We start from the raw sequence: 11,983 nt of genomic DNA on the forward strand, positions 1-11,983 counted from the left end.
ACCTGGGGAGGGTTTTAACCTAGCTATCCTCAAGGTAAACCTGAATCCACTATCTTGAAAGAATCGAAATTCATACAATAAGACTTACAAGCCCTCACGCTCGACTTCTTATTGCTACCCACCAGTAGAACTTACTGACACAACTACGTGCAAGTTTCGAATCCACGGACTCCTTTCTTGGATTCACCACCAGATACAAGCACCCAAGCTTTTTTTTTTTTAGACTTCAATGGCAGCAACTAAGTTGATTATCAAGGTGTAGATAACATCTCCTCCTTGAAAACCCTAAGCTTTGTATAAAGGAAAGCCCCTCTAGATCTCACAAGAGATTTACACAAAATAGAAAATATGAGCAACAATACAACTCTCAAGCAACCAAGACTTTAGAAAGGTTTGGATACAAAACCCTAAAACCAAAAGAGGCACAAGAGGCACTCTAATCTCTCTCTCTTCAGTCCCAAAAACATGGCTTAGGATTTCCTTTATATAGTGGGAGAAGTAGATCTGAAACCCTAATCCTTAATGGGCTTAAGCTGCTGTTTGGGCTGACTTAAAATTCTGCAGATTAAGCCTATTCTTCAATCAATCGAACCAGGCAGAATATGAAGTCTTCTTCCTGCAGCTTGTATGTTCTTAAATCTTGACTTGAATCACCTTAAGCATTGTCTAATAAAACCTATAGACTCTAAGATTTATATCTAGACAAGTTTGTATTCACGATTTGCCAATTGTTCTAAACATTTAGAACCTCACATAAAGTATAATTTTCCAATATTTATACAAACTTTTCAAAGAACCCATTTTAAATAAGAGTTTAAATTCTTTAAGGACCTCTATAAACCCTTTGGTTTCACCGTCCAATACCAACGTGCCACACTAGTATTTCACACGACAAAAAATAAAGCCTACCACATACAATACTTATTAATTAGCGCTTATTTCAGAAAATCAAATCCCATCAAACACAAAAACTCAACCTCTACTCACCATTTTTACAAGGAAAATTCAAGCCACTCAAAAGTCAAAACATTCATCACCCTCGCGGGTGTAATTTTATAAATGCTTATATTTAATTATTATTTTATTAATGCTGTCATGTGTGCATTTCCTCCTGTACTCCCTCAATTTTTCCAGACCAAAAGAAAAGGAAAAACCAATTTAATGCAATGTGGCGTATGTTGAATTCAATAAGAGAAATGTCTTTTCATAGTCTGAAGACTGAAAGAAATATATAGTACATGTACCTTAACATAAAAAAGAAAGTACTGAAAAGAAGCAAGCAGTTTTCCACTTTTCCATTTATAATGTCTCAGATATTATTTACATCCCAATATTAATAATCCTCAATGTACAAAAAGTCCCTAAAGCCTGACTTGCATCTTCTGCTTTAAATTCTGAGGCACTTTGGAAGCATACTTGAGATACAAATCATACTCCCACAAATAATGGTAGACACACTAATCACACTTAATAGACCCATATATGTGACGGACAAAGAGCAAGGAGGCAATAAAACCCACAGTCCCGAGCATGAGGAAGAAACCATAGCAGATGCAAGCCATGTATCCAAAGAAGAACGAGGTTTGCAAGAAACCATGCATATCTGTTCGTGCATAGTAATAATAAAAGCAGTAGCCAAAAATATACAAACCAGTTGAACCACCGCAAAGAAAGGACCTGACATAGATTGAAATACTCCATTCAGTCAACAAAACTAGCATTCAAAGTTCTCATTGAAGCGGATTGACAATCGTCTAGATTGCCGAAAAACATTTTATGTGGAGAAGTTTCAGTTAAAGAATAGGTAGTTACTAGATGAACCTATGATCCATAAATGCAACTGCAGAGATGAATAAAATAAGATATAGGTTGACAACAGGAAGTATACTAGAATAACAATTGAGACAACACGTTTTATCAAAAAAAAAACTATCGAGTCAACATCATACGGTTAAACAGATGACCATCGGGACTTTTGCAGGTATCAATCTCACTTAGAGCATCAGTAGTCCATGTAAAACTAAATACCAGTAATAATATGGTTACTGATCAACATAAATGGTGCAATAAAAGACTTCAGAAAATGAAAAATGTTAAAAGGAATTTCTAGTTGTAAAATACACAGGGGGATAAGCATTGAGGGAATCAGTTGCAAGAGATCAGGGATTCTACAGAATCAACATTTTAGCACTAATAACATCTACTGGGATGAAATTTATTTAGCAAATATATATAATAGCTAGGTAGAGTTAGAGAAGGAAAAGGTTATATATCAAATGAGCCAATGAAAGAATCTGAGTACAACAAATGATGTCGCAATTCAACCACTTATCTGTGCGTGTCACAAAAAGTCAAACAAACAAAGGATCTAGCTACTTGGTCTAGACCTAGGAAACATGGACATGGACAAGACAACAAGGATATTCTTGAAAAATTAGTACACAAAACAGTGGAATACAACATTAATTAATTAATCAATATCTTTAGGCACTCATACAATTCCAAACCAAAAGGACTAATAAAGTTATAATTAGGGTTCCTTGTAATAGCTTATATAGCCCAATTCAATGTAGTACAGGCCCAATGTAGGACACAACACACACCCACACAACACACACAGAGACACACACTCATACAATTTAATCCATTCCAAACATTCCAATATCCCCCACTTATATCCTCGATGTCCTTTTCAGGACTTTCATTGCCCAACAATGCCCCTAAACCACATGGTTACAAGGTTGGCTTCCATACCATTTTCTATAGCCACAAGGAAATGTTAGCTACATTATGATTAGGCTCATCGTAATCACTTTTATAGCCTAGTTCAACCAGGTACACACCTAATGTAGGACTCAATGCACGCCCACACAACACTCATACATTCTACCAATCCAAACAATCCAAGGTATCACAAGTCATTTAATATGACATGAGTAAGCACTAACCACAACTACGCTATCCCCAAAAAGAATTAGTTAAGTTATTATTAGGGCTCCACTTATACAACCAAGATCTACCGATTAAACATCGGACATTGGAGAATAGTGTTTGCTTATATAAGAGTACTAAACCCTTATTCTAACTAACATAGGATACCCTAATTCTAATTAACTCAGGAAATCCCAATTATTGAATTAAAAATAGAATCATCTCTAATAAAATAAATTACTAATAATCTAAGTAACACCTAATAAAAACCTAATTGACAAATAAATATACATTTGGCTTGCAAAATAAAATAAAACTAAATTAAAATTAAGATCTCCTAGTACCTCCAGCATCAGTAAACTGTTAAATATTTGATTTGTCTAAACACCCAAAGATGGAAAAGAGAGTCATTGTGCAGAATAGGTTTCTGCTCAGACATCCAAATTCCCAGCCTCCACCCACACCCCCCCCCCCCCCCCCCCCCAAAAAAAAAAAGGACAGAAACAAATAGAAATTGGCACAAAATTAAATTAAGTACGCGATGAAAGAATCAATTCCAAGGCATATTATGGCATTTACAAACAACTAATGTACATAGTGCAGAAGCTTAATTGGTTGAGTCAAAACCAAGAGTTTCTTTGAACCAACAGGCTTCGTTTTTTAAATCCAAACCCACCCCAAACCAGTTAAAGACATCCAACCTTGCCCCGTTAAGACCAAAGCAGAGCTTTAAACAAACCTTCTTCATTGCCATCCCCTATTGCAGACATTCAACTTCTTATATAGGCTAGAACATAAACCCCATACTAAGAATATTTAGGTATACATATCAACGAAGTTTGATTTAAACTCCCAAATCTATTCATTGCACAGATCCAGGGAAAAAAAAAAAAAATGCCAATTCAGGTTACCAGCCAGAAGCTCTAAAGAGAAATATTTATAAGTTATAACTTCAAACAAGACCTTATGACTAATACAATGATCAAAATAATCACCCAAAAAATATTGTGAAATCCCAAAACTGACCCTAGATATTGTTGGTTTTCAATGTAAATTACAACAACAAAACCTTAGTCTTAAAATTTTGGGGTCGGCTGGTTTTCAATGTACAAAAAAGAAAAAAACCTTTTATTCTCTCCCTATCATGAACAAATATTAATATTATGTCACAATCTTTTTTCCTTTTTTTTCCTTCTTGATTTTCAAATTCGTATTCTTTTGTTGTTTTTTTTTTTTTTTTGGATAAATCTAAATTAGTACTTGTCTTAGCCTGGAAGATTTTGAAAGAAAGAAACTAGGCCCTTAGTATTGCTGGTTTCACATGTAAAAAAAAATTCTGCATGCATCCACACCATTTATGATATTTTCTGTTCAGACATGAGAGTGGAATATTATTTGAATTACGGTTCATTTTATGTTTAAGCGGTTTCCCGAAATCAAACATGTCCACAATAGATTGTGAAATCACAAATTTGTGACCTTTGCTATGTTTGTTTTCTATGTAGACTTAACTTACTTCTTCTACCCATATTCTGTAGTATATTGCCAATTATTTGATAACATGCTGATATTATTTGAATAAAGGTTCAATCTCTATCTAATTTTTTTTCTTTATTTTATCCAAATTTGTATTTTAAGTTCAATGCAACAAGAACTAGTTTTTTTCTTTTGAAGATTTTTGAGAGAATCAATCACTTGAGTTTTCATTTATGTTGGATTTGGATTACTTTCGTGGTTAATGCAGACATAAATAATATATATGAGTTTTCATTTATGTATATGTATGCATTATTTTATTTTATTATTTTTTATGAGAAAAATGTATGCAAAAGTATTAATATGTGTATGTGTGTGTATTAGTAAATTAATAAATTACTGATTGTCCCCTCTAAAAAAGTCCTAACTCCATCCTTAAAATTTTTATTTAAAATTGTATAACAAAGTTGGAATGCAATTACTTTTTTCATCCATATATAATTGATGTGCATAAAGCAGAAGAAAATAACAGAATATAAATTTAGCAACGCTAGTAACTTCCAAGAATACACTCTTTCCATTCCAAGTGATGACATGATGATAACATATGAATAAAAGATCCCTTTATTTATTTGTTCTCTTAAACATTAAGTTTCAGTGCCACCAAGGTCATACGACAAGCAGCTAAATACCTTGAATTAGATTGTCTAATTGCAGTTTTGTACTTAGTATTTGATGTTAAAAAATTGAATCATACATAATGTATCATGTGTGTGTAGGCCACGAAATATAAAACTCCCATTAAGTGCATCTTCAGAAATTTCTGTCATGTATTGTTTGGTGATTGTCTTTCAATCAATAATGCACGAACCTGTACATCAAAATGTATCGTGCTGAAACATCACAAGAATCATGCTTGAATTACTGACATGCAAGCACGTAGACTCATTTGAAGGTCAAGCGAAAGTAAGTACCGCTTCATTTTAACATAAACATGTAGATTCATTCATTAATTAAAATCAACTGTACACATCACAATCGTATAGGTTACACAAGCCTAATTGTCGATGCCCTATTTTGACCCTCCTACACAAACTCTCAAGTCCGCCAACTAAGCAGGCCTAAACAAAATCAAAGGAAAAACATGCAGCCGCACATACAATATAGGGACGATTATCAAGGCTACCCCAGCCAACAGTAGAAGCCCACCCATGTCCAGCCCAGAATCTAACCCAAAGTGAAGGAGGCAGCTGCACAATCATTGTACATGAGGCCGACAAAGGTAAACATTACTCTCAACCGCCTATATTGAATTCCCAGTTGGAAAGAAAATTCAAATTGCACTCCACCCATATAGTATATGCGTGACAAAAGATGACGCAGGCCAACCAGAACAATTGAATAGTAAAATTGAAAGACAAGAAAACAAATGCATAGGAACCTAGGAGTTAACATCAAGGCTTGCTCAAAGTTAGCACCAAGCAAGGAAAACCACAAGGAATCAACACCTCGGTTAGCTGTCAACACCATACCAAAGAAACCAATGGGCTATTTTTATCATTCATCAAAATTTTCTCCAAAAGGTGTACAATAGTTTGCTTATATAGGAACTAGACCCTAAATCTTAGTTGGCATAGGAAACCCTAATTTCCTAATTACAAAAATATTCTTGCTTCCAGATATTAAAATACTAATAGAGTAATAAACTTTTAGGACCTAAAATATAAAAACACAAGTGACTTACAAAAATAAATAATACTAAAATAAAATAAAATATACTTGTGTCTCCCACATCACAAAGAAGGGTAAAAATAAAAATAACAAAAGTTCAAGCAATATTGTAAGAAAGAAAAGCATGGGTCAAGCATGCATTTTATGCGCGGCCACCAAGGCTCCAAGCTAAATAGCCTCATTCATTTCATTCATTCAAAACTTCCAACAAGAAGCAACAAGCACTCTTCAATGCTCCAAAGAAGCCCCAAATCAGTTCCAATACCCTCTAGGAGTTTCAAAAAAAGTTCCTAGGATTTAGAAATGCAGATTCAGGAGGGAGATCCTTGGAGCACCTGGGCTCATTTGGGAAGGTAACTTGGAGTTAGAAAGCCCATTTCCTTAAGATTTAAGTGAGCCCAACTATATAGACCACAAACCTAAGGTACCCACACTATCTCTTTTATCAAAAAACACATAAAAGACCACAGGCCCCCTATAATCTTGGACCCTGATATGCTTAGGGCTCTCATAAAAAAAAAAAAAACAAGATAGAGAATGATATCACTAAGACTGGGCTATACAAAGGCCAGAGCGATTGAAGCCACCATTTATTCTTCCTCATTATTTAATTACGTAGACATTTCCAAGATACAAGGAATGACAAAAGAAAAGTTATTGTTGTTAGATGATTGCCATGGGGTGCCCAACACCTTCCCCATGCACAAGCGCATATCTAATTCTATTTCAATGATTCACAATCATTTATGAAATAAATGACTATATTATAAAAATGCTTGCGTACCTCCACCACCATTGATGATCTTCAGCAGCAAGCTGAAAGTAAGTCAAAGCCACAGTAACCAAAGCAGTGGCAATCAGAAGAACAATGAAGACGACAAATAGGATGCTGTATATTGTGTAGATCCTATGACCCCAGACACTAGCAAATATGTAGTAAAGCTCAGTGTACACAACAGCAAAAGGTAGAATACCAGCCAATGCCATCTGAGGAAGAACACCCCTATACCAGGGGAGTGGTGGAATATCTCTTGGGCACTTTGTGGTGTGGCAAGGAGCTTGAAATTCAGTTTGGCTATTTTTGCCTAGAATCCCGCCCAAAACGAGCAATGGAAATGCAACAAATGTCAGTAGCAGAACTAACACCAGGATGGTGCCAAAGGGAAGAGCTGCATTAGCTTTGTAAGAAATTGCAACAGTTTGAAGTACGCAGAATGTGAAAAGCAGAGGACCAGAAAAAAGGCATCCTGCAAACAACAGATTCCTCACCTGCCACATCAAAATTTAAGAAAAACTAATCAGTTCACCTGGTTATACTCTAAGAGGCACAAGTATCAAAGCCAATTCTGTAAGAAATAATCTATCAGTACAGACCCAATTCGTTCCTTCTAGTTGATGATAAAAAGTGGTTGATGAGTATCCTGCAATACCAGAAGTAATTGCATATATGAAGACCAAAGCCATCAAGAGATTTCCCCGGTTATATGGATAAAAGACACCAACTAGTCCCAGTATCATAATTAGGATGGTACTGGAAATGCAAACAAAAAGAAGTTACAAAAAATCATCAGAATGTACTCATCTGTGATTACTGGTTCTAGACAAGACAGTCTTACTAAAAGACTTACAGAATAAACAACTGAGTGCCAGAACCAAGGACTGCAGCAAACAAAGACCTGTGATTTGGGTACCGAAACACATCACCAAGAATATACTTCCACCCCTTCTCGTCTTGGTCATCAGTTAATACTTCATTGTATGTATGTCTTTCAGGAAATTAAGTAAATAAAATGAATAAAAGCAATGAAAAAGAAAAATCATTTAAAATTGGAATGAATATTTATGCATTCATGCATACTTACTCCATAAAATCCTTCTTAAGGACTCGCATGTAAAATGTTACAAAGCAACCAGTTAGGATGAGAACTGTAATACATGAATTCATTATTGCAGACCGATGGATATATAAGTGATGTGGTAGGAAAGAAGACTGCAAATACTTTTCCATTCTTTTCTCAAATGAAATCTTTGTTTCCTTCCAATTCACATTGTAGATGAACTCCACATGCAACTCCCTGTCCTCAGTAAGGTCCACAACATGTGTATGGTCCATACGGATAGAGACCTCAATCACACGGTCCTTATTGAAAAAAATATCAAAGTGAAGGTGCATGAAAAGAAAAAATCTATCATTTGGCACAGCTGTGCCTAGTCTGTCAATCGTTCCAAGGAATCCCCAGATTGGCAGGTCATCATAATACATTTGGAAGTAATAATCCCTTTTGATTGCAGTTCGGAACTGAATAACTTCTTCCCTTGTCAAGTTCTTTCTACAAGCAACTTGAAAATCTTTATCTATCCGGAATTCAAGTTTATATGGAGCATTGACAAGACAATCTCCATTCAATACCTCACCTAGAGTTTCCTTCTTCTCCTTTACATAATCTGCCAATGTGATTAATCAAATAATAGAGGGGAAAAGTATAAAAATGAGTTGTAAAAACATAGATCTATGAACATAGGACATAAGTGAAGATGAAAACCTGGTGAGCAAAAGGGAAGATTGAAGTAGCAGTAAGTTTCACTGTATTCGAAAAGGACAAAAGATGAAATAAAAAATATACCTTGCACTCCTAGTTTATCGTAAGAAGCCCTCTACATCTCAGATATATACAAACAAATAGTATAGAAATTAAAGATTTAATAAAAATCCACTTACTAAACAAAATATTTTACATTTTGTGTATAATAATTTACCAAACTACCTCACGTTGTGTCGAAGTCTAATATCAAATTGTTATATGCTTCTAAATATATGATTCACACCATATTTTTTTATCTTTGAAAGAAAGCGTGCCAAATTTGAGGCAATATAGAGAGTCAAAATGCGCACACAAGTGTGCGTGCACAAACTACCCACCCACCCCCACACAAACATATGTAAGGGTAAGTTCTTGTAAAAAAAAAAAAAGAGATCTAGAATTTTAGTATTGATACATAAATTTTTTCTTACACCAATACTCACAAATAGATAACAAAAGCAAAGCTCCAAGCAATCTAAACCATAGAAGTCCAAAACAGGAATCCTCCATTTGAAAACATTGACAGAAAACAGGAAATTCAAAAACAGAAATCCTTTTTTTTTTGATAGGTAAGAAATATATATATTCAAAAACTGCTAAATGCAAAGTAGCACAAAGCATATCAGACAATACAAAAAGAGAGAAAAAAGCAAAAACAAAAAAGAAACACTAAGAGTAAAATGACAACATATTTAACACAGTCAATACTAACGATCAATTTATGGGCAAATTGAGACTCTACCTGGGATTGGAAAATGGCCCAACCTTGTTGGCATAGAGAGGAACAAGATCTCCAGCTTTGTAGCGATGATCAATTGCATCTGACATCACTTGACTCCCACAACACATTACAAATATGGCAGAAAGAATTATTGCCACAAGTTTCCCCATTCTTCTCTTATGGCAACAAGAAAGAAAGTCCTTAAATCAGATGAAAATGACTTGCCGTAAAAGGAAAGATATGAAGATAAAGTACAATTTATACAGCATGACCATGTAAGCAATATAGACACCTATGGTCATGTTCTGCTTGAACTTGCAATCTTAAGTATGTGAAGCCCTAGGGCTTTAAGAATTTAAGAATTCAAGTACATATGGGGTGTGGTCGAGTTGACCATGGTTCAATTGCTGGAGTTTAAGGCAGAGATGACAAGAGCAGTGAAGCCTTTAAAAAAAAATAAGGAAAGTAAGGACAGTGAAGCCAGTATCTTAAGATGAATGTGATCCAAAGTGGAGGTAGAGGAAGTGCAAACAATGACAGAAATATGTTGATGTTGATATTGGTGAATTCAATTACAACCCAAGTTATCAAAATTCCCAACCTAACGCCAACAATTTTTTTTTTATTAGTAACTTGCACATGGATTTTGAATCCACGACCTCACCCTCCACTTAACACTTGAAAGGAGAGGAGGTGCCAGTTGAGCTAGAGCTTTTTGGTGCCCAACTCCAACAAAATGAACAAGAACTTATCTATTATAGTAATTACTCACCAATAAATAGTATGTATGTGTGTTATTGTTAGGGTAAATAAATTAACCCTAAACATTCTTCCCAATTCTGAACAATTTAAATATCTTCCAACTATGTTTTCTTTAGTAAGACCATTTTTCTCCTTAACAACTGAAGTTGAGCCCTAAAGCCTGAAGGTCTATATACTCTTTCACTCTTCAAGAACCAACCTCTTCCAAAGGTGCATCTAACATATTAATATTTTGTATAAAGGACTAAAGATCTCTAAACAATTAGGACCACTTACATTAAAGTCCACCGATCCATCTGGATTGAGGCAGAGGGAGAGAGAGTGGAGTAGAATTAGCCCAAAATTAACCTATTTTCAGCCAACTCTACTCCCTTTTACTCTCCCTCCCTTCCCCCTCAATCCAAACGGGCCCTTAGTGGATCTAGATGAGATGATTGGTGGGCAGCCTTCCCCCCAAATTTTTTTTTTTTTTTTTTTTTTTTTTTTTTTTTTTTTTTTTTTTTTTTTTTTTTTTCGGAGAGATTGATTCCTAGTCTCAAACCCACAACATGCCGCTTTGAGTGGAAGGCACTTGCCATTACACAAAGGCCCAACATCTAATCTGGACCATTTACATGATGATCTGATTATCAAATGACAACAAACTGAGGCCTACATTATTAGGACCACTTACCTGATGATATTAGTATCAAATGGTAACAAGCAGATGCATAAAGTTTCCCACTATGTTCAATTCACCAATGACCTAAGTTCAACCAATTACCGGAGCCACCTGCACAGAAATTAGTCGTGTTCCACACGTCAAATCCTGTTAGATCCAGCCAGTAATTTCAAGCATTGGTTCCACAAAGAAAGAGCACATTGTACCAAAATTCAAATACACAAAAACAGAGGCCAATCGCACCCAAATTCAAGAACAAGTTTATCAAACTTCAACATACAGCAGCACAAATTATCTAATAATTTCCAACTAGACCCTGCAATTGAAACACTTCATCACAAACTGGAACCATGGTGTGCAAGTATATATATAAATAAACACATTCACATAAACCATTGTCAATAAAGTCAAACCACATATTAAACTTAACACAGTGTACTTGCAAAAGAAAACATAATACACACACACAACCAACAATTCCTCAATTAAATAAAGCAATAAAATCCATGGCCTTTGTTCTGTTTCTGAGAAAATATGAAGAAATGGAAGGAACCCATTTTTTGTTTTTTCCATCTTTAAAGATTTCATTCACCAAAACTTGAGATTAGGGAAACCCACGAAACTACAAGTCCTGGGGGCAATTCTTAGATTGTTATGAACATAATGCAAAAAAAGAGAAATGAAATGAAGTATAAATGACCTTGAAAGCGTTTTGTTTTTTTCTTGTTTAGACAAATGAAGTTGATGAAGCTGTTCCATGTAGTTGGAAGATCATCATAGAGGTGAAAACATTGAATGTGTGTTTTGTTTTGTAGTCTACATGGTTTGTTTGTTTGATTTGGATTTGGTTCTTTTATTGTATGACTGACTTCCGGAGAGTCAACTGGTTCTTCTGTAGTAGAAAAATCAAAAAGTTCCTGCACACTTCGGCACTAAAACTAAAAGCCTCTTCGGACGAGCCCGGTTGGGTCAAAGGGCTGGATGTGGGCCTTGGTTGGTCCTGGCATATTTAAGGAAAAAGAAAATATACATAGCCCATTCAATTTGAGAATTTTTTAGGATGCCCATTTGAGATTATTATTATTTAAATTTAAGTGCATTGGTTACTTTTAAAATTTT

General features: G+C 35.0%; 1 protein-coding gene across 6 annotated transcripts; it reads right to left on the bottom strand.

Moving 5' to 3' along the window:
• Window positions 1-1,176: 1,176 nt before the first annotated feature.
• Window positions 1,177-11,766, bottom strand: LOC126717810 (transmembrane 9 superfamily member 2-like). 6 transcript variants are annotated; one of them, XM_050419715.1, is made up of 9 exons: window positions 11,565-11,765; window positions 10,877-10,975; window positions 9,463-9,612; window positions 8,682-8,722; window positions 8,001-8,583; window positions 7,767-7,904; window positions 7,513-7,669; window positions 6,923-7,407; window positions 1,177-1,677 (listed from the first exon to the last, which is right to left on the bottom strand). In XM_050419715.1, exons 3-9 carry the CDS (start codon window positions 9,609-9,611, stop codon window positions 1,458-1,460), a joined length of 1,773 nt encoding a protein of 590 aa, XP_050275672.1. In that variant the 5' UTR covers window position 9,612; window positions 10,877-10,975; window positions 11,565-11,765; the 3' UTR covers window positions 1,177-1,457. The 6 variants fall into 6 exon arrangements, with proteins under 6 accessions (XP_050275672.1, XP_050275670.1, XP_050275669.1 ...); XM_050419713.1 differs by having other exon boundaries at window positions 9,463-9,617; XM_050419712.1 differs by having other exon boundaries at window positions 9,463-9,641.
• Between the last annotated feature and the right edge of the window lie 217 nt (window positions 11,767-11,983).

Source organism: Quercus robur, chromosome 3 (genome assembly GCF_932294415.1).
Source record: "Quercus robur chromosome 3, dhQueRobu3.1, whole genome shotgun sequence".
NCBI lineage: Eukaryota > Viridiplantae > Streptophyta > Magnoliopsida > Fagales > Fagaceae > Quercus > Quercus robur.

Bases quoted from the DNA above. Each gene is read 5' to 3' on its own strand.
- LOC126717810 (XM_050419715.1), bottom strand. From the start codon at position 9,611: ATGGGGAAACTTGTGGCAATAATTCTTTCTGCCATATTTGTAATGTGT. The intron at 7,905-8,000 runs GTAAGTATGCAT...ATTTCCTGAAAG, and splicing joins CTTAAGAAGGATTTTATGGA to ACATACATACAATGAAGTAT. The intron at 7,670-7,766 runs GTAAGTCTTTTA...TTGCATTTCCAG, and splicing joins GGCACTCAGTTGTTTATTCT to TACCATCCTAATTATGATAC.